Below are 19,940 nucleotides of genomic sequence, written 5' to 3' on the forward strand. Positions count from 1 at the left end.
TGATGGCCATTTTCCCTTCGGAAGAAGTAGGATGGTCCATCCACATTGCCTCTCAGCCTCAAATTCTTCACATGGAAAATGTAAAACACCAATTCCAAGTACAAAGAGCAGCCGGCAGTTCTGAGGGGAGATGGCTGTTATGGGGGTGTGTGACTGACTCACAGGGATGCTTGGTAACTGGGTGCCCAGTCCTAGCCCTGCAGCTGAGCAGCTGCTCCAGGACTGCCCTGAGGTACTCTGCCCTCTGCTGCTGACTGGTCAGTGGAGAAGAAGGGAAAACAGACGAGGTGTTCCCAGAGACACATACATGCCTGGGCCAGGCTTAGTTGAGTCGCAGGAGGCCAAATGTTCCTCCTATAAAGGTCTTAAAATCCTCTTAAGCTGCCTCTGCTCCAGCCCTCACAATTGCCCACCGAGCACCTAACAACCTGAAGAGATGGCTCAGTGTTCAAGTGCACTGGCTGCTCGTACAGAGGCCTCGGGTTCAGATCCCAGCAACCACAGGGTAGCTCACAACCGTCTGTCACTCTAGTCACAGGGATCCAATGCCCTCCTCCCAACTATGAGACCACTAGGCAGGGCAGATGGTGCACATACATGCGTGCAGACAAAATACTCATATGTATAAAATAAATCTTAAAAAGGAGAGAACCCAACGACCTACAGAATACTTGGCCACAGCTGGGAAGCAAATATCACAGAAATAAAGGGTGATAGGCCCAACCCTCCTGTGGCCTTCGTGAAAGCCTTAAAGAAGTCTTTGGACTCTGTTACCAACCTTCCAACCCGAGTCCTTAGTTCTTTGGCCTCTCCAATGATAACTCTCCCAGGACCCTCACCTCCTGAGAGGCAGTGAATATCGTTCTGTAGGGAGGCCAGGCTACCCCCTTACGATTTTTCATTGTACATAGTACTCGCTAACGTGAAATGAAGTTAAAAGATACTACCTCATCCTTACTAGCTCCGTTTAGAATGCTCCATGGCCTCACGTGAGTATAACTGCCTTGTTTTCGACCATTCGCAATGCTAGGGCTCAAAGCCAGACCTTGTGCATGCTAGGCAAGCATTTTACTTCTAAGCCACACACCCCTCACCAGCTCCCTGACTATCATACTGAACACAGACATACAGCATGTCCACTGGGGCTGGAGAGATAGATGGCTCAGTGCTTGTTGCTCTTCCAGAAGACTCCAGATAGGTTTCTCTTACCAACATGGTGGCTAGTAATTGCCTATTATTCCAGGCCTAGGGTGATCTGATGCCCTCTCAGGCCTTTATGAGCCTTACAGTCACGGGGCGCATGTACCTACACACAGGCAAACGCAGATAGGTACAAAATTTAAACCTTTTAAAAATCTTTAAAACATCTTTATGGAAAAAAATTATTGCAAAAATTACTGCTTGGGGCCCAGACAACCAAAGCCAAACTGATAAACCTAGGAACTGGGTTTCCCTGTGCCTGTTCCATCAACTGTCCACTGGGGTGATAAAGCTGCTGACTGATGGGACTCTGGTGTTCAGTGAGCTGACACTGGTGAAATACTGGGGATGTCACTGACATGTGGTAAATGCTAGGTAGACAGTACTTTGGGATGTTTCCGCACACTGAGCCCTTCAAGGCTCACTGTGCTCCGGTGTGAGAGCAGACAGCACCCACACGCCCCTCTCCGTTTTGTTGATGGGATGTGCAGGCTTGGTTTGGAGAAGTAGCTTGGACAGTAGCACCAAGCCTCATCCACAAAGGGCAAGACCACGATGAGGTGGCCTGACTCCTGGTTTGTGCCTCAACTTCCCCTGCTGCTCCTTCCACCTGGCAATAAAACTCCAACCTGAGATATCAAAGGCTGGCCATAGGGGCTCCTGGTCACTTGGGAGGTAATGAGTGCTCTGTCCCCAGGGGTATGGCTATGGATAGTAGTCACCAGAGGGCCCCCTATTTAGAGCAGGTGGGGCAGGTATTTTCCTAGTGCCAGCACTCTAAACCTGGCCCTGGCTTACTGTAGACCTTCTGGAAGCTTTCCTCCTGGGCAAACGAAGGGCGTGTGAGGTGCTCACAGAGAGGACAAGAACTGGAGGGCTGGTGGTCAGCCACTTCTCCAGACAGAATCTGGCTGGGAGGTAGTATTCCCATCAGTTTTGCTGTCTTTGTTGTTGTTGTTGGTGGTGGTGGTGGTGGTTTGGTTTGGTTTGGTTTGGTTTGATTTGATTTGGTTAGGTTTTTCTTTCTTTCTTTCTTTCTTTTTTTTTTTTCGGAGCTGGGGACCGAACCCAGGGCCTTGGCCTTGCTAGGCAAGTGCTCTACCCCTGGGCTAAATCCCCAACCCTGGTTAAGTTTTTCAAGACAGGATTTTTTTTTTTTTTTTCTTTTTTTTTTTTTTTTTTTTTTTTTTTTTGAGCTAGGGACTGAACCCAGGGGCCTTGCAGCTTGCTAGGCAAGCGCTCACCACTGAGCTAAGACAGGATTTCTTTGTATAGCCCTGACTGTCCTAGAATGGGCTTTGTGGCCCACAACTCACATAGATCCGTCTGCTTTTGTTTCCCGAGTGCTTGGGATCAAAGCAGGTCTGGTTCCTACTCATATTCAAAGTCTGGACTTTATTGAACCAACGGAGGCTGAGCAGGAAAGAGGATGGTGACAAAGTGATGGGAAGATGAGTCACAGGGATGAGGGACCTGCTAGCTTCTGAAGACACGCCCCATCACTTACCGAGGGCAGCTGCCCCCCTGCTGGACCCACCCCTGCCAACCCATGCTGCCTGAGAGCCAGGCTTTGGGGAGCAAGATGAATCCTGACTGTGTAAACAAGCAGATGTGGGCTTAGGAAATGTGCCCTGAGACTACCCTTCACCATTTATGCAGCGCTGTGTGGGGAGAGAGAAGCCTAATGCTGTATCCTTGCCACAGTGCAAGCGAGTCATCTGTTCAGGACCCATCAAGAAGTATCCCAGGAGGTCAGAGGACAGCTAGGCAGGAATGGCCATCCGGAGAGAAGATAGGAATTGGACCCGGAAGTATAGGTATCTCCACAAAATGGAGCTAGAGACAGCACAGCAGGAGAGTGAATCGTGTGACAATGAAAATCTCTTTTTCTGTGCCCACCTCAAAATGCTGCTCCTCCAGGATGCCACCAAGCTTCCCTCATCACCACAAGCTGCAGGGTTCCCCACACAGATGGCCTAGTATAACAGCACCCAGAGTGATCGGGAGATAGGAGGCCCAGTGAGAGCAACCAACCAACAGAGCTAAGCTGTGGGTTCTAATCCCAGGTCTCTGTGTGACCATGAATGAATTACTTAACCACTCTGGGCCTCCAGAGCGTCCATCTCTTGAGATGATGACACGAACTCCACTGGATTGATGAGGCACTGAGAGATGATTGCTGTGATATGCTTGCCCATACAGCAAGCAGGAGGCAGTGGTAGCTGCTACCAATCCCAGCTGCTGGCCCTAGACCACAATAGGAAGTGGGTGCCCATTCTGGCTCTTGTATAGCTTTTAGATAACCTTGGAAAACCACATTCCATCTCGGGCCTCAGTTTCCTCATATACGGCATGAGGGTTATATTGTCTTTCCTGTCAGTACAAGCAGACACGCAGCATTGAACCTACTGAAAGGCTGGATACTACAGGGGGGTGAGTCTGGAATCAGAAGCTTCTAGAATTAGACCTCAGGGCTCTGTGGCCCTGCCAACTTCTAAGAGGCATATCTGGACCACTGCTCTGTCGGTGTGGTGATCAGACTCAGGCCCAGGGGCAACCACACTCTCTAACACACGGGGCCCCTTCGCTCCCTCAGACTCTGGGATAATAGGGGTCTGCAGAGCCAGGCCCTCACTAATCCCCTATTAAAACTTGAAAGGGGCCAGGGAACCTCCAGAATAAACTCATTAATTTTTATGGGATAATAAATGGATCCCATTAAATTCTCATTCTTCCTATGCTGGGCCAGCTTAACCTTTAGAACCTAGAGGAGTGGACTCCCTGCCCACGACATCCTCCAGGCTCTCCTGGACCCCCATGTTGTCATGCTCTCTCCTCCAAACTGAGAATTGCTTCTACCCTATGACGGGAGAATCCTTCTGAGCTTGTCCCAGAATCAGAGGGTCTTAGGCCTTCTGTCTCTGAGACATGAGTCCTGGTCATGGCTGGGGCCTGCCTATACTGGGCTTTAAAGTGACAACCCCACCTTTGTAGAAAATGGGGTTGGGGCTGGCAGGTGGAAGCTGTGTCTATCAGGAGAGTCCCCTCCTAGAACTCAGTGTCTTCCCTTCATAGCTACAGAGACGGTTCACATGACAGTGAAGCCCTTTTGGCATTAGAACCCAAGGCCTTGTGGTCCAGAAAGATCTAATGGTGTGACGGTGCTGAGAGGAAGTGCTGAGGCCGCTCTACTGTCTGGGACAGCAAACCCTCTTGGAAGAGACGCTGCATAGCGACTCCAGCTTCACTGCCCACCAGCCTTGTGGTCCTAAGCCTCAGTTTACCTACCTGAAGACCATAGACTTAGCTAGCAAGAGGTGGAAGGGGCTCCACACCGAACCAGACCTGCCAGGTGCGGTACAAGTGGGCCTCATCTGTAGTATCCCCACCCCTTGGACTTTATGGGGGCGGGGTGGCTGCGAAAACATAGCAGGGAACTACCAGGCTGGGGCTGTGGGGTGGGACTTCTATTCCTAAGAGGGGCCAGGAGGCGGAGCGGGAGAGAATCCACTGGGGAGGCATCCTGAATGGCTCATTAGTGCCGATGAAAGCCTTTTTTCATTTCGTCTAAATACTTTAAACAGGGCTCCCTCCGATGTCTATTTGCATAGCTTAAGAGCTAATGCGGGGGGAGGGCCCAGGCTGCAGTGCCCAGGGCTAGGGGTTGCAGGGAAGCTCTTTCGCTGTAGGTGACTGAGGAAGCCTGACGAGGGTATTTTCCGGACCCAGAAGGTTAGGCTAGCAGCCCCAGCCCCTTGGAGCTCTGCATGGGGCGGCGGGACTTCTTCCCGGTGCCCAGGCACCAGTGTGCAGCATAGAAATGGATCCGGTTGTACCCACAGCTTTGTCCCCAGGGACGAACAATGCTTGGAGGTGACACCTCTTTGTGGGTGACGCGGAACTATGCTTTCTTTGTGGATGGCATACCTCACGGCCATACACCTCGTCATCCAACAGGGACTGTGGTTTTCCAGAGAGAAGAGACCTCACTTATCTAAATCCTTTCTATCCTAGTGGACAGTCTCCCTGTTACCTCTCTCTCTCTGCCCCCAGGACATCGGTATCTAGAGCATTCAGAGGAGACCACTCTTCCTTCCTTTTCTCCCCCCTCCTCCTCGTCTTCTTCTTCCTCTTCTTCCCCTTCTTCCTCCTCCTGCTCCTCCTTCTCCTCCTTCATCACCTTCTTTTGTTTTGTTTTTCGAGACCAGGTTCCTTGTGTATCCCTGACTGTCCTGGAACTAGTTCTGTAGACCTGGCTGGCCTCTAACTCACAGAGAACCTTTTGCCTCTGCCTCTTGGCATGAGTGCTAGGATTAAAGGTGTGAATTACCACTTCCCAGTCTCTTCTCTTTTCTTTCTTTCTTTCTTCCTTCCTTTCTTTCTTTTCTACCTGTCTTTCTTTCTTTTCTACCTTTCTTTCTTTCTTTTTGAGACCAGTCTCACCAGCAGTCCCAACTGTCCTGGAGCCTGTAGACCAGGCTAGCCTGAAACTCACAGAGATCTGCTTGCCTCTGCCTCCCTGGTGCTGGGATTAAAGGTGTCTAAAAACCTGCCCCCAAGCAGAGCTGACACTGGAACAGGTCTGTGTGCCTATACTCTAGCACTATTGAGTAAAGTTGGGTTCCAGGCTCAGATGTGCTTTGAGACTGGAGTAAGGGCTCTCTTGGTTCCAGACAAGACACCTTCCCAAGGGCCAGGATCACTTCCAACCTGCATAGACCTTGAATGGATCGATTCATTTCTGTTCACTGTGCCTTCCTCAGAGGACTACTGGGAGCTCCATTCCTCCCTGCCAAGGTCCGTGAGGAATGGAATGGCTGGGCGCCATTCTTTGTTTCCAATCCTCACACAGCCATTTTGAAAGCTGTAAAGACCAGGACTATTCTCCCAGCCTTCTCAGAGCCGACAAAATTCTGTATGAACTGAAAGTGGAACCAGCATCCGCTGACATTTTCTTGGCAGTTAAGGATCTAGGGAGTCTAGTAGACCACAAGCAGAATGTGCGTCATCTCTTCAGTGACGTGGTTAAATGAATGAACGCAATCAATGGTGAGCCAGCTAGTCTCAGATGGACCCTCCGCTCCAGCACTGGGCAAGCCTTTGCCTTGCCTGGCCGTAGGTTTTATGTAACACATGAGAAGGATTCCTCTGTCACCAAGTTGCTGTGTCAGTTAAATAATGCAAGCTTGCTGGAGTGCAGTCCTGGCACTTGGTGGTGAGGCAAGAGGATCCATGAGCTAATGGCCACCCATGACCATGTGACAAGTACAAGTCCAGCCTGGGCTACATGAGCCCCTGTTTCACAAACAACTGAAGAAGCAAAGCAAGGCAACAACAAAAACGCCTAGCCCTTGGAAAGGTTAACGCAGGAGGACTGAAAGCTTAAGGCCATCTTAGGCTATATAGCAAAATTTAATCATAACAATAGTAATGATAATAATAATAGAAGTATGTCTCCTGCTGGCCCCTGTATCACACTCTGCCCTTGAGTCAGCCCCTGAATATTAAATGTAGCCGGGCAAAGAGAAGCCCCTGACCTCTTCACCACGATCCTTGGGACCCCAGTGACATGTTACAGACCCTCAGGCCTCCAACCCTCAACTAGGGTATCTGGAGACAACTCCTGCAGACATGGTTTATCTCCCAGAGATTATCTTACCCTGGCTGACAGTGGGTGGCTCCCGCAGGGAACAAGTGGCGGCCGATTTGGGAATCAATTTGCTCGTTTGATATGCTATCTCGATCTCATTTAACCAAGTGCTCGGTCCCCCTAGATAACACAATCAGCTCAATCGACAGTGACGGGAGGTGCCCATTAGCTCCACTCCATTGCCCAGCACCCACCTGACTGCTGGCAGGAGAACTGTGCCAGCTATGGTCACTACCTGAGGCAGAGGCTCTCTCTCTCTCTCTCTCTCTCTCTCTCTCTCTCTCCCTTCCTTCCTCCCTCCCTCCCTCCCTCCCCCTCCCCCTTCCCCTCTTCCCCTCCCCTTTCTCTCCCAAGAGTCTCACAGGTGCCCATCCTGAGAGCCACAGGACACACCTCTTGATAGGAACCCCTGGAAAGTGGACCTGGAACAATACAGAGTTCCAGGGGCTCTAGTGTGTCATGATAAGAATAGTCACTGCTTACCTGGCAAAGACAGAATGACATCTGGAGGGTGTGCCTGGAGGGAGAGAAAGTAGCCTTGTCCTGGCATGTCACAGGTACTACCTCAACACCCCTCCCCCTTGAGCACCATGCCACTGATTTAGATGAAAGACACCCAGCCCTGTCGGAGCATCTGCTCCGGGGGATGTGAGCCCGGCTGGGTATCTCGTCTGGACACTGATATCAGTGCTTGGCACAAATGCCAGGGCACAGATGGGCTACTTTAGCGGGCATCTCAGGATGTAGTGATTGGTCCAGGTTTTCGAGGCTTTGAATTGCTTGGATCTCATGACCCAGAAGAATGGAGAGACCTCCAACCTAAGCCTGCCTTTCCCACTCTGAGCTTCCCCCTCCTCCCATTTGTCTGACACATCAGAGCTGTGATGGTCTCCTGAACAGAATGTAGCCCATCTGCCACTTCTTCCTGCCTGCCAATCCATGCGGTGGGTGTGAGCCGCGGAAAGACAGCCCCACCAGCAGACGTGTAGTGGAACCAACCTCCTTGCAAACTCTGCTAGCTCGCCCCAGGTGGACTTTCTTTCTAGCTCCTCACAGCAGCCATTTTGAGGGCTGTAGAGATGAGGAATAACACCCCCGCCCCCAAGCCCTCTGAGAGTTGACGAGATTCTGTATGAACCGAACATGGAACCAGAATCTACTGACCTTTTCTTGGCAGTTAAGGATCTAGGGAGTCCAGGAGACCACAAGCAGAGTGGGCGTTATCTCTTCGGTGACGTGGTTAAATGAGTGAACATGATGAATAGCAGAGCAATCTATACTGCGGACCAGAGACGGGAAGAAAGCTGCATTTTCTGTAGCCTGATTGGTTGGCAATGGCTGCCCTGGATAACTTCAGGATTCTCAAGCCTCATGTGACTTTAGCAAGAAATTATCAAAATTGATCAGGGGCATATGCCATGAACAGACAGGTGGCATCCTGTTCTATCCCTGTCTAAGACCCTGTGTGGTATCTAAGAAAGCTAAAAGAAGAGGCCATGGCCGTGCGTGGGTGTATTCCTATTTCCCCACTCAGGAGGCAGAGGACTGTGGGTTTCAGGCCAGTCTGAAGTCTATGGAGTGAGACTGTGTCTCAGGATAAAAGAAAGGGGGAGTTAAGGAGACAGGTCAAGTGGGAAAGGAAAGAAGACCGAAGCCCCACTTTACAGACAAGAACACCAAGGTTTAAAGGACATGGCCCTTTGACCAGACCACATAGCCCCAGAGAGATGGACCTGAATGAGTCTGAAGCCATATCTGCTTCAGAACTGGGGCCGCCCTGACTTTACTGCCCTAGAAAGACCACAAAAATCAGGTGACCTATGCCCTTCATCCCGGCGAGTACCAGGGAGGCAGAGGCAGGTCGATCTCTGTGAGAAGGGCAGCCTGACCTACAGAGCAAAGTCCAGGACAGCCAGAGCGACATAGGGAATCCCTGTTTTAAAAAAAAAATCATGGGGTTGGGGATTTAGCTCAGTGGTAGAGCGCTTGCCTAGGAAGCGCAAGGCCCTGGGTTTGGTCCCCAGCTCCGAACAAAAGAACCAAAAAATAAAATAAAATAAAATAAAATCATGAAAGGGGAGGAGAGAAATCATTTTTGGAGAAGGCAGAGAACTGGAATTTCATGGGGACTGAGCAAAGAAGCCAACCATTTGAAAAATCTAAAATAAAATTCCAAATATGTAATATGTTTCCTAAAACTAATGACCAGCAGTCTCACCGGGAACAGGACATTATTTGAATGTCTTGTAATTTCAGTAGAAAAGGCACCGCTGTGAGAGACATTACTCTTGTTAAAATCCTTGTCTCTCCCACTTACACAGGGTATCAGACTCTGAACAGGGCACCTCCTTCTTATTTCCTTTCTTTTTTTTCTTTTCTCTTGAAAAAGAGTCTCTCTATGTAGTTCTGGCTATCCTACTCATTATGTAGATCAGGCTTGCCCCAAACCCTTTGCCTCCTGCACACTGGATCCAAAGGTGCTTCTGGTTTTTCTTTTCTTCTCCTCTCTTCTCTTCTCTTCTCTTCTCTTCTCTTCTCTTCTCTTCTCTTCTCTTCTTTTCCTTTTCTTTAGAAACAGGGCCCCATGTATCACTGGCCTCAAACTCACTATATAGTAGAAGCTGACCTTGAATTTCTGATCTTCTTGCTGGGGTTACAGGTTCTTAGTTTATACAGTGCTGGGATCCAGCCCAGCACTTCATGCTTGTTGGGCAAGCATTCTACAAGCTGAGTTACAGCCCCAGCCCTTGCACTTGCTTTTTGTGACCCATCTCCTCATTAGTAAAATAAGGCCTTTGAGGTACATTAGAAATAGCAAATATGTATTTGTCGTGTCATGGCCTCCTAACGTTCTGTGTTGAGAAGGGTTCTGAAGCTGAATCTGGAAACAGCAGGAAACAGTGCAATGATCGATTTGTAATGTCTGTCTTGGTTGCTGGAGGAGAAAGGATAGCTCATGTGCCATCTTTGAAGTATGTGATGTCACCTTGCTTCCAGCTCTAAAATTTTATAGCTCCATGATTCTCAACAATGAGCACACTCTCCAAGGCTCTCTGTCAAAAGCAAGATGGATCTCCTCCTGCCTGTGCTGGGTGGGATGCTGTTCACTGTGGCGTAGCAGGAAAGCCTCTGATCATTCATTATTATTTCAGGACTCTCCTCAGAGGCTCCAATCACGGGGGAAGGTCAAGCCACGGGCATCAGGGAGATGGATGGGGAGCTGACCGCAGCCCCTACACCTGAGCAGTCAGACCGAGGCGTCCACTTCGTCACCACAGCCCCTACCCTCAAGCTACTCAACCACCACCCACTTCTGGAGGAATTTCTTCAAGAGGGGCTAGAAGGGAGAGAGGAAGCTCCGAGGCCGGCACTGCCCTTCCAGCCAGACTCACCTACACCCTTTACTCCAAGCCCCCTTCCCCGCCTCACCAACCAGGACAACCGCCCTGTCTTTACCAGTCCGACGCCAGCTGTGGCTGCGGCACCCACGCAGCCCCACTCCAGAGAGAAACCCTGGAACCCAGAGTCAGAGCCCCCGGAGCTTTACATCACATCTCCCCTTCCTCCAGGGCCGAGTATGGCAGTGCCCACACTGCACCCAGAGGACAGACCCAGCACTACACCCCCCAGCCAAGCATGGACTCCAACCCAGGAGGGTCCTGGAGACATGGGCAGACCTTGGGTTCCAGAGATCATGTCTAAGACCACAGGGCTTGGTATCGAGGGGACCATTGCCACCTCCACAGCTTCAGGGGATGACGAAGAGACCACCACCACCACCATCATTACCACCGTCACCACAATTCAGCCACCAGGTCAGCGACCTGCTGGCTGGCAGGGCTGAAAGTGAGGGTGGAGGTCACACCACGTTCTCTAAATGCCTCTGTTTCTGACCCTACACCCACCTGCCCGACCTTTTGCCACCAAGGGTCAGCCCATATAAAGCACGGGGATTGGAATCAGACAACCCCAATTCAAGTTCTGATTCTTCCCATTGTAACACAGCCCTAGGGGTTTTAGTCAGCCTCTCTCAAAGTAGTGATCAGAAACCCTACCCTGTGGCTGGAGAGATGGCTTAGCAGAGAACCATGGGTTCCTAGCCCCCACATGGCCACTAACAACCATCTAACTCTAGTTCCAACGGATCTGATGCCCTCTTCTGGTCTCAGTGGGCACCAGGCACAGAGGTAGTGCACATCCATGCAGGCAAAAAAATCATCACACACACACACACACAGAGAGAGAGAGAGAGAGAGAGAGAGAGAGAGAGAGAGAGAGAGAGCGGGCTTCTTCCATCTATAGCTGAATGTACATCCACCCCACCAGAGCTGGTCCTAGCCTCATGTCTCCTCCTACCTCCCAGGCCCCTGTAGCTGGAATTTCTCAGGCCCGGAGGGCTCTCTGGATTCCCCCGCGGTCCCCAGCGTCCCCTCTGATGTTGGCCTGGACTGTCTCTACTACATCTCTGTCTACCCTGGATATGGAGTCGAGATCAAGGTGAGTGCTCGCCATCTGTCAAGAGGAAAGTTATCCTTTCCCAGAAAGGTGGCTACACGGGGAGAGGTGGGGGTGCTTAGGGTACCAGTTGGGGGTGGGGGGTGCCTGGGGCTTGGGAGACAGAGCAGAAAGCACCACCTTGTGCACCACCAGCGATGGCTGGGAGGGCTCCAGGGAAGAGCTAGTGTGCCCAGCCTCTTCCTCGGGGCTTGATAGGTGGAGTAGGAGAGAGTTTGAAGAGGGGTTCAGTCATGGGCGACTGGACGGGTGTGGGTTCTGCATCTGAAACTGTGTGGGAGTGGAGACGGCACAGATCGCCTGTGAAGAAGCCTGTGAGGTGGCACCTCAGACACCTACCTGTTCCTCTCCTCACTCCGTCCCCAAACGCATCCTCTCCTGTAGGGAGTGCTGGGTCCTGGGATGCAGAGGGGCAGGGAGATTGACACGGACACACATGGTCAAATCTGTCCCTATCTCCCGGGCAGCTTACCTTTCCCTTTGGATTCAGAAGCTGCCAGGAGCCCCAGACCCGAGCCTGAACATCCTTACTGATGTTCTACAGGTTTTCAGCCTCCACTAACTTACATCCTTCCTTCTGTTGCCCCAAACCTGCTTCTCATCCCATTGTATCCAGGTCAGAAACCTGGAAGAAGGCCACCATGACACAGTGTGGATCGTTCCCCTGAGCAGCACGGGCTCCTCCTGGTCCTTTTCTCTTAGTCCAACCATCTTGCCCACAAACTGTCACTGCGACTGCCCCCAAACTCTCATACTCCCCTGCTTCTCTTCCTCCATCACCCCAACCACCGTGTGGTTCCTCTGGCACCCGCTCATCCTTCCTGGTGATTTAGGAGCCACCACCCATGCTCCTGTTATCCTCGCTTGTCCACAGAGCAGTCACTTTTCTAAGATGAGAATGTAGTACTCCTGCCTCCCACCCTGCCCCAGGGGGCTCTGACTCCGAATCTGGGAGGTCCTGGGCTCACCTCTGCAACTTCTTGCCTCGTGACCAGCTCCCTCTTGGTTTTGAGTAGCTTGCAAGTGATTGAATAGACTACAGTTTCTTTCTCCCACGTCCCCAGCTGCACGCAGCAGTCCCTCTGCCTGGATGAACCAGGGCCCAGTAACCCTGGGGCATTCTCACCTGGTCCTCAAAGTCTTGAGCCATCCTCTACCACCTTAGCCCTTGCCGTCCTCCTTACTTCTGGCCTTCCGCTTTCCTGGATACAATGTATGGTGCTGGAGGGTCTTGTAGTACGGGGATCAAGATGGGCATGGAGGGAAAACCATGACATTTGACCAGTGCCTTAAAGACTGTTCCGAGTGGAAAGCAAAGCATTTCACCTATACAAGGGAAGCAGGCAGGGAAGCAGGAAGCCTGGAGAGCATCACCAAGCTCCCTGCTCACCAACTCTGAACTTGATTCCCACTTGGTCCCAGCTCAGACAGGCCCTGGACCTGGGCAAGCAGCCATCTGCACGTGTCTCTAAAGGGCACCTCCAGCTCGCCCCTCTGGGGCAGTCAGCTTCGGGTCTCACAACCAGGTAGGGAGGTAGGGGCTCTCCTACCCATGTTGGACTCCCCTCTTTCTCCTGCAACTTCTTATTCCTGTTCAAGCTCCAGGTCCCTCATTCTAGGCTGCCTGGAAGGGCAATTAGGAACAACCACCCCCCTCTCAAGCCATTAGCACTCAGCACCGCTTAATTAAGGTAATTAATGTAAAATCATCACCAAACGAGAGGTGGCACCGGCTGTGGCTCGCAGGGTGGAAGGTGCCAGCTGCAGGTGTGAGGAAAGAGATGGGGGGGTGCCAGGCTGGATACCCCACTGCAAACCTGGACTGGCTTTACCTGTCCCTCAATTCTACCACCCCAACTAAAATCTTACACAGGCTAGGTCCAGCCCCCGTCCTCCCACCCGGGTGTTCAAGATAACGGGGCAAGATGTATTGACGGCTCTGCTTGCCCCTACTCTGGCTCTAGTTGAAGTCCAAGCCCTACCCTGGGTGCCCACCCCTCAGGCAGCTCTCACACTTTTACATCAGAATGCAAAAGCGGTTACCAGGCAACCCTGAGACGAAAGCCACAGCCCTGGACTGCCGTCAGGAAACGTGGCATGTGCTGGCCCACCCCCCTCCTCATCTTCAGAGAAGCAGAGCCCTTGAGGACTCTGTGGTCTGACACAGAATCTGAGGTTGGGGGTCGGGATGGGGACACAGAGTGACCACAGTCAGCTCTCTGCCTACTTTAGGGAAAGAGCAAAAGATGGAACAACAGGATATCAGGTTGAGACTATTTCTGGCTGCCTCCCCCAGACCTACTTCTCCTGGACTCACCGCAAGGCCACCTGCTATCTATAGAATTACTGATACTATAGACCAATATACCCATTACATAGCTGAGGAAACTGAGGCCTAGGCAAGGAAAGGGGTCTGCCCAAGATCATTCAGTTAATCATCGACTAATGGTCTCTGATTAACAGGTTTGCTTCACAGACAGAATTTGAGCACCATGTACCAGGTTGTGCGGAGCACTGAGGACCCAAATGCCTCTGTTCAAGGAGGATGGAAATTATAAGCAGTGACCAAAGGATGCTCAGTGCAGGTGGGATTGGGGCACGGAAAGGCTGTGGGATTCCAACCTGGAAGAGCCTTCTAGAGGTCAGCACGCCCATTCTGAAGCCTGTGGGATGACAGGCCAACAGCTGCTGCCTGATCCTGGAAGGAGCAGCTCTGACAGACTTGTCCTGCCCGTGGTGGCTTCCCAGGATGTTTGAGAAGGCAGTGTAGTGTAGGAGGCAGGGACGAGGGTCAGGAATGGGGCTCACCTGTGGGTAACCCCAGTGTGGACCTCTAGTTCACCGGGATCACCAGGGCACGTGGGAACTGAAGTTGGGCAAGGGAGATGTGAAGAACCAGGGAGAGGATTGTACTGAGTCCACAAATCACACTCCGGAGCAGGCCGGCCAGGTTCCAGACTGAAGCAGTTCTTAACCCGCCCCTGACTCCAGCCTGCCTTTTGTTATCTTGTTTGTGCAGCCTGGGAATACCAAAATCTCTGAAAGCCTCACTCTCCAAGTTTGGGCCACCATAAACCTCCATAACCTGTTCCCTCCACGCCTGCCCACTTCTCCGTGATGACGCTTTCCGTGCCCTCCGAGGGTCTGAGCTAGGAGGAGGCCAGGTCCGGCGCTCCATGGTGCAAGGAGTCTGGCTTGCTTCCCCTGAGCATCGGGCACTGGGCTCTTTCCTGAAAGAACCAAAGAGACTGCTCAGGACAGAGGACATGAGCCCTGTGACTCCGCATGGGTCCTCTGCCCTCCCTGGGTAGCCAGTCTCTCACGAGGACTCCAGGCCTTTCTAGACCTGATGATTGTCTCTCACTACATTTGCCATTTTAAGAGCCTCGCTGCCAGCCTCCTTCTTGGCTTGGCTGCTGTCTGTACCATCTGGAGCCTGGGCACAGCTGTCCGTGCCCCTGCCCTCATGCCCAGGTGGCCCCATTGGCACACAGCTCTCTCAGGCCAGCTGTCAGTTTGATGGGCAGAACACCCTACCCTGCCGAGCCAGGTCAAGACCAGCCCTGATGAGAGCATCGGTAATGTGCGATGGGGTGGGGTGACAGTTCTGAGCAGTTTCTTATTTCCTGCCTCCAGGAGGGCCCGTCCGAGGGCTACTGAGAGTAGCTGAAAGGTATGACTCCACGGTTTTCCATCCTGTCCCTAAACAGACTATACCCCTCCCCCCAACACACACACAGACACACAAGGTCTTATAAACAAGTACTGGATCTTAAGGGACTGGAGTCTGATTCTACCTCCTATAGCCCAGCTCTTAGTGGCTGGTTAGCGCTTGACCGCCTCTGGACCTCAGCTTCTTCCTCCATAAAGGTTTTAACTACATCAGTGCCATCAGTAGGTCCCCATGACCTACTCCCTCTGATCCAGGACACTCTTTCCTAAGCTCAGGTGTACAATGGCCCCTCAGGCCTTGCTTCCTGGTAGCTACAAGCTGCGTCCTCTGCTAGATGTAGGATAGATGTATATCTATGATAGCCAGCATAAGGGTGATGACATACAGGCTCACCCTGGTGTCTGCCGCCATGCAGACTTGAGTAAATGAAGGATTTGGTTTTTTGTTTTTTGTTTTTTTTTTTTAAAAGGTGTCATCATCTTGATTGCTTTGGAGGGTCAAGCCGTTGAAATGTGTGTATGTCAGTCATAGACATGTGACCTGGAGGCTGGCAGAAGGCAGTCTGAGCCCTCGTCCCTTCTGTCCAGGAATAACCAGCCCCTGCTCAGAACGACCATGTTTTCTACTTGAACATCCCCCGGTCTTCCAGAGGCAGGGCAGTGCCGGACAGCCCAGGTCCCATGGGAATTGTCCTCCGAGCTCTCTCTGCTTCTGTCTCCTGCTGCCTGGCTCCCAGGGCCCCTCCTGCCACTGGATGGGGTGTGGGAAGACAGCCCTCATGAGCAGAGCTGACATTTCAATCTGCCTCCCCGTCTCTTCAGAAGCCTGCAAATTACATCAAGACTTCATCTACCCCCCTTGTCCAACACCCAGCCCTGTCTGGCCCCTGTCAGCCTGGCCCTGCGACAAGTGACAGATTACATTCCAGCTTCTGCACCAGGCCTGCAGTGGGTCCTCTAAACCCAGAGGAAGGAAGCCATAGCTCTCACTCCTAGGCTAAGCTAAGAGCCAGACCTCCTTTCTGGGCCCAAAGAGGGGGTGCAGGAGATCTCAGCTCTCAATTTCCTAAGCTTTTCAGATTGCCCAGAAAAAGGACGGCTCATGGGAACTCAAATCCCAACATCTTGAAAAGGCCAGGGCAGGCCAAGCCAAAATCCACCTCCCTGCTAAACCCAGGGCCCAGGAGCCTGACTATAAAGATGTCTAGAAGTCTATTTCTGCAGGTGATGTCCCCAGGAGACTGGGAGGGCAGGGAAGTGCCTTGTACCTCCAGCAAGGCAAGACTTTGCTTCTTAATAGCTGTGTGCCCTTTTCAAAGTCCCTTAGCCTCTCTGGGCCTCTTTCTATTTGGGAAGACTTCTCCACCTTGACCCACTGAAGATGATCTCTGAATGGTCATTGCTGCTGCACCCACCCTCTGATCCCAGCAGAGCAAGTTCACACTTACAGGGGGTTAGAAGTCAAGCTGGAGCGGTGAGAAACTAGGAAGAAAATGCCTCCTTGATTCCAACTCCCCTGCCTACCGCCTACACCCGGCTCTCTGTTCTTCAAGGCACTCTGAGAGACCCACCTGCACCATGCTGGTCTGGGAACTGCCAAGCCTTCCGCTCTCCCCTTGAGAATTCCCGCTGCCTGCAGTCAGTGCCACTTAAGGCAGAACTGTATGCTGCCTGGCATCTCTCGATAATTACAGAGTCCACGTGTGTGAGGCTTGTTTTCCCAACTCTAGCATCACACAATCTCCAAGTTTGAAGGGACCTCATCCAGCCTCCGCCTGCTAGGGATTCCCTGAGGGATGTCCCCAGCAGATGGTCAGGCAGCCGCCACCCAAATGTGCCTGGGCGGGGAGCTCCTGGCACAGGGAGGGTGCTTTTGCCCTTAGCGTCTCTCTTGGAGCCTTCTCTTCAGTTTTTCCTCACGGGCAGGGATGGGAGCTTCTCCTGGCAACTGCCCCTCCTCCACCCCTTGTATCCCCAGAACTTATCTCTGGCCTCAGCCAGAGGAGTCCCTCCGTAGCCAGAAGCACTTGTCCCCTTGGACCTGACTGGGCTCGGGTCATGCTTGTCAGCTCATAGGGACGTTTGTGAGGAACAGGTCTCCAGGGACCCACACACCTTCATTCCACTCCTCTGTGCTAAGGTTGGCTTATGAAGCATTCAAGGCCTCAGTGGGTAGACGAGGAGAAGGTGGTCTGAAGGAAAGCCAGGAGAGGGAGGAATTGAGGGTTTGGTGTGGAAAACAGAGGTGGGAAATGGGGCTGGGCAGGACAAGGCGGGGTGGGGCGGGGCAGTAGTTCTTGTGCAGGAATGAGGGGAATGTGCAGTTGTAGCTGCACAACAGGAAACTGAGGCTGGGGGCAGGGACTGGAGCTGATTGTGTGTGAGTGAGGAGTTTGAACCTCGTCCCCGGAGCAACCTGAAGCCACCAACAAGGTTTGACCTGGGGCAGAGTAAGTGGGGGATAGGAAGGTCAGGGTGTGTGGAGGCCACTGTCAGAAACAGTAGGCAGGAGGGGGAGGAGGAGGAACCAGCTGGGATACTTAAAGGATAAAATAGGGAAAAGTTTGGTGACTCACTGGGCACCGCTTAACCGTGCAGGTGCTTTAACTCTTGAAGGTGCCGTCTCAGAGCAAGGAGCTACAGACATTAGAGCTCAGAGATTTGTCTCCATTGCTCAAGTACCTCTAAAATTCAGAATATGAGTTCATGGTCTCAGGGGTGGTCTAATGGTCACTCCCTTTCCTTTTCTTTACCTCTCTCTCTCTCTCTCTCTCTCTCTCTCTCTCTCTCTCTCTCTCTCTCTCTGGGTGTGTGTGTGTGTGTGTGTGTGTGTGTGTGTGTGTGTGTGTGTGGTGTGGGAGCTAGGATGGGGGAGGGGGATATTAAACTTAAACCAAGGATGATGACCTTGGTTACTTAGCAACTTCTGAATCACCTGATCTACCCCCATGTGCTGGAATTGTCCTATACCACCACACACAGTTTATGCAGCTCTCAATAGTAAACCCAGAGCTGCTTGTGTGCTAAGCAAGCAAGCGCCCTGCCAACTGAGCTACATTCCCAACCCTGGTTCTGCTCTTCCCAGAAGCCCCTATGTGATGTAGATGCTGCTGGTGTAGGGGCCACAATTTGAATAGCAAAGCTCTGCTGAGCATGGTGGCACACACTGTAATCCCAGCACTCAAGAACCTGAGGCAGGGGCTGGAGAGATGGCTCAGAGGTTAAGAGCACTGACTGCTCTTCCAGAGGTCCTGAGTTCAAATCCCAGCAACCACATGGGGGCTCACAACCATCTGTAATGGGATCTGATGCCCCCTTCTGGTGTGTCTGAAGACAGCTACAGTGTAATTATATATAATAAATAAATCAAGGGGTTGGGGATTTAGCTCAGTGGTAGAGCGCTTGCCTAGCAAGCGCAAGGCCCTGGGTTCGGTCCCCAGCTCCGAAAAAAAGAAAAAAATAAAATAAATCGAGAGAGAGAGAGAGAGAGAGAGAAGCTGAGGCAGAAGAACCACAAACTGGAGACTAGCCTGGGCCACATAATGAGATTCTATTAAAAATAATAATAAATAAATTGAAATCTAAATACTAGAGCCCCCTATTTCTAGGCTCTCAATCCAGGGCACAGCATCCTTTCCCCTCTGATCAGAATCTGTTGTTGTCTGACCTTTGAAGCCCAGGGACTAGGGGCCTCAGGAACAGGATGGTAGCAAAGGGGACTGTGACAACCAAAAGAAGCAGATATGATGACAGGAGACAAGGGCAAGCTGATGGGGATCTTGTTTGTAGAGCCAGCCCGAGAGTCTGGAGTGGTAGCCCAGTACTGAGAAGACCCACTGGAGAAATACTGGGTGATTTAAACAAGAACCCCGTGATGTGCAGCAGGGACTGAGGCTACTGATGGCTTCAGTTCAGAAAATATTGATGTGAAGGGAGGAGTGGGCTAAGCCCTCCAGGCAGGGAGGCTGTCGAGGAGGTCACTTCGGTGATCTAGGTGAGCAATAATCGTGACAAGCTAGGAAGCAGCAGCCGTGACAAAGGCGACTGAACAGATCTACAGTCCATCCGACAGACCAAGTGACCGATGGGATGCAGGGCCTGAGGGAAGGCGTGGGTGCCCAGGTGCTGAGTAAGATTATTGTCAGCAGCATGGGGATTGGCTGGCTGGGGAAGAGGTGGCTCACAGTGAGGCAGGCTGGGCGTGCAGCACATACCAGGAATGTCCAGGGAAGCTGGGTGCACGGGTCTGGTATTTAGGTCCTGACCAGACCTTCGTGTACCATCAAATCTACAAACGAGAAAACAGAGCTCAGAGAAGGAAACCATAAAATGCCGGTTGGGAGTTCCGCTCACAGTCTCTGTGTGAAGTTGGGGAACATGCTTAGTATCTCTGACCGTTGGGTCCCATCTCATACTTACGAGGAGGCTCTTCCTCTGTGAAGTGGCTAGTATGGTGGCGCTAGTGTACAAGAGGCCAGCGTGTGACACTGCTAGAGACACAAGCCAGCAGGGCTCAGGTACAAGAAGTCCTGACAGCACCGCTCTGTTCTCTCCCGTCCACCTGCAGGTAGAGAACATCAGCCTTCAGGAAGGGGAGACGGTAACCGTGGAGGGCCTGGGAGGGCCTGACCCGCTGCCCTTGGCTAACCAGTCTTTCCTGATGAGAGGCCAGGTCATCCGCAGCCCCACCCACCAGGCAGCCGTGAGGTTCCAAAGCCTTCCACTACCCGCTGGACCCGGTACTTTCCATTTCCACTACCAAGGTAAGGCCTGAGCAACTGAGAGAGGAGCCGTGACTGGCTGCTCTCCTGGGTGGCTTTGATGTCCTCACAGTCTGTCTGGGCCGGGGAGGAGCTGAAGGGACCTGACAGTGACCATCTGCAGGTCTTTAGCTAACCAGACT

The 19,940-nt window shown here is 52.1% G+C and overlaps 1 protein-coding gene across 5 annotated transcripts in view; it reads left to right on the forward strand.

The window, feature by feature from the left end:
* The window catches only part of Sez6 (seizure related 6 homolog), a 49,419-nt gene that overhangs the window by 12,793 nt on the left and 16,686 nt on the right, over window positions 1-19,940 (forward strand). For all 5 annotated transcript variants that reach the window (XM_032912026.1, XM_032912027.1, XM_032912028.1 and 2 more), the window contains exons 2-4: window positions 10,003-10,665; window positions 11,214-11,351; window positions 19,609-19,800. In XM_032912026.1, coding sequence (XP_032767917.1) covers window positions 10,003-10,665; window positions 11,214-11,351; window positions 19,609-19,800 — 993 coding nt within the window. The remainder of the gene's footprint in view (window positions 1-10,002; window positions 10,666-11,213; window positions 11,352-19,608; window positions 19,801-19,940) is intronic.

Source organism: Rattus rattus, chromosome 9 (assembly GCF_011064425.1).
Source record: "Rattus rattus isolate New Zealand chromosome 9, Rrattus_CSIRO_v1, whole genome shotgun sequence".
Taxonomy (NCBI): domain Eukaryota; kingdom Metazoa; phylum Chordata; class Mammalia; order Rodentia; family Muridae; genus Rattus; species Rattus rattus.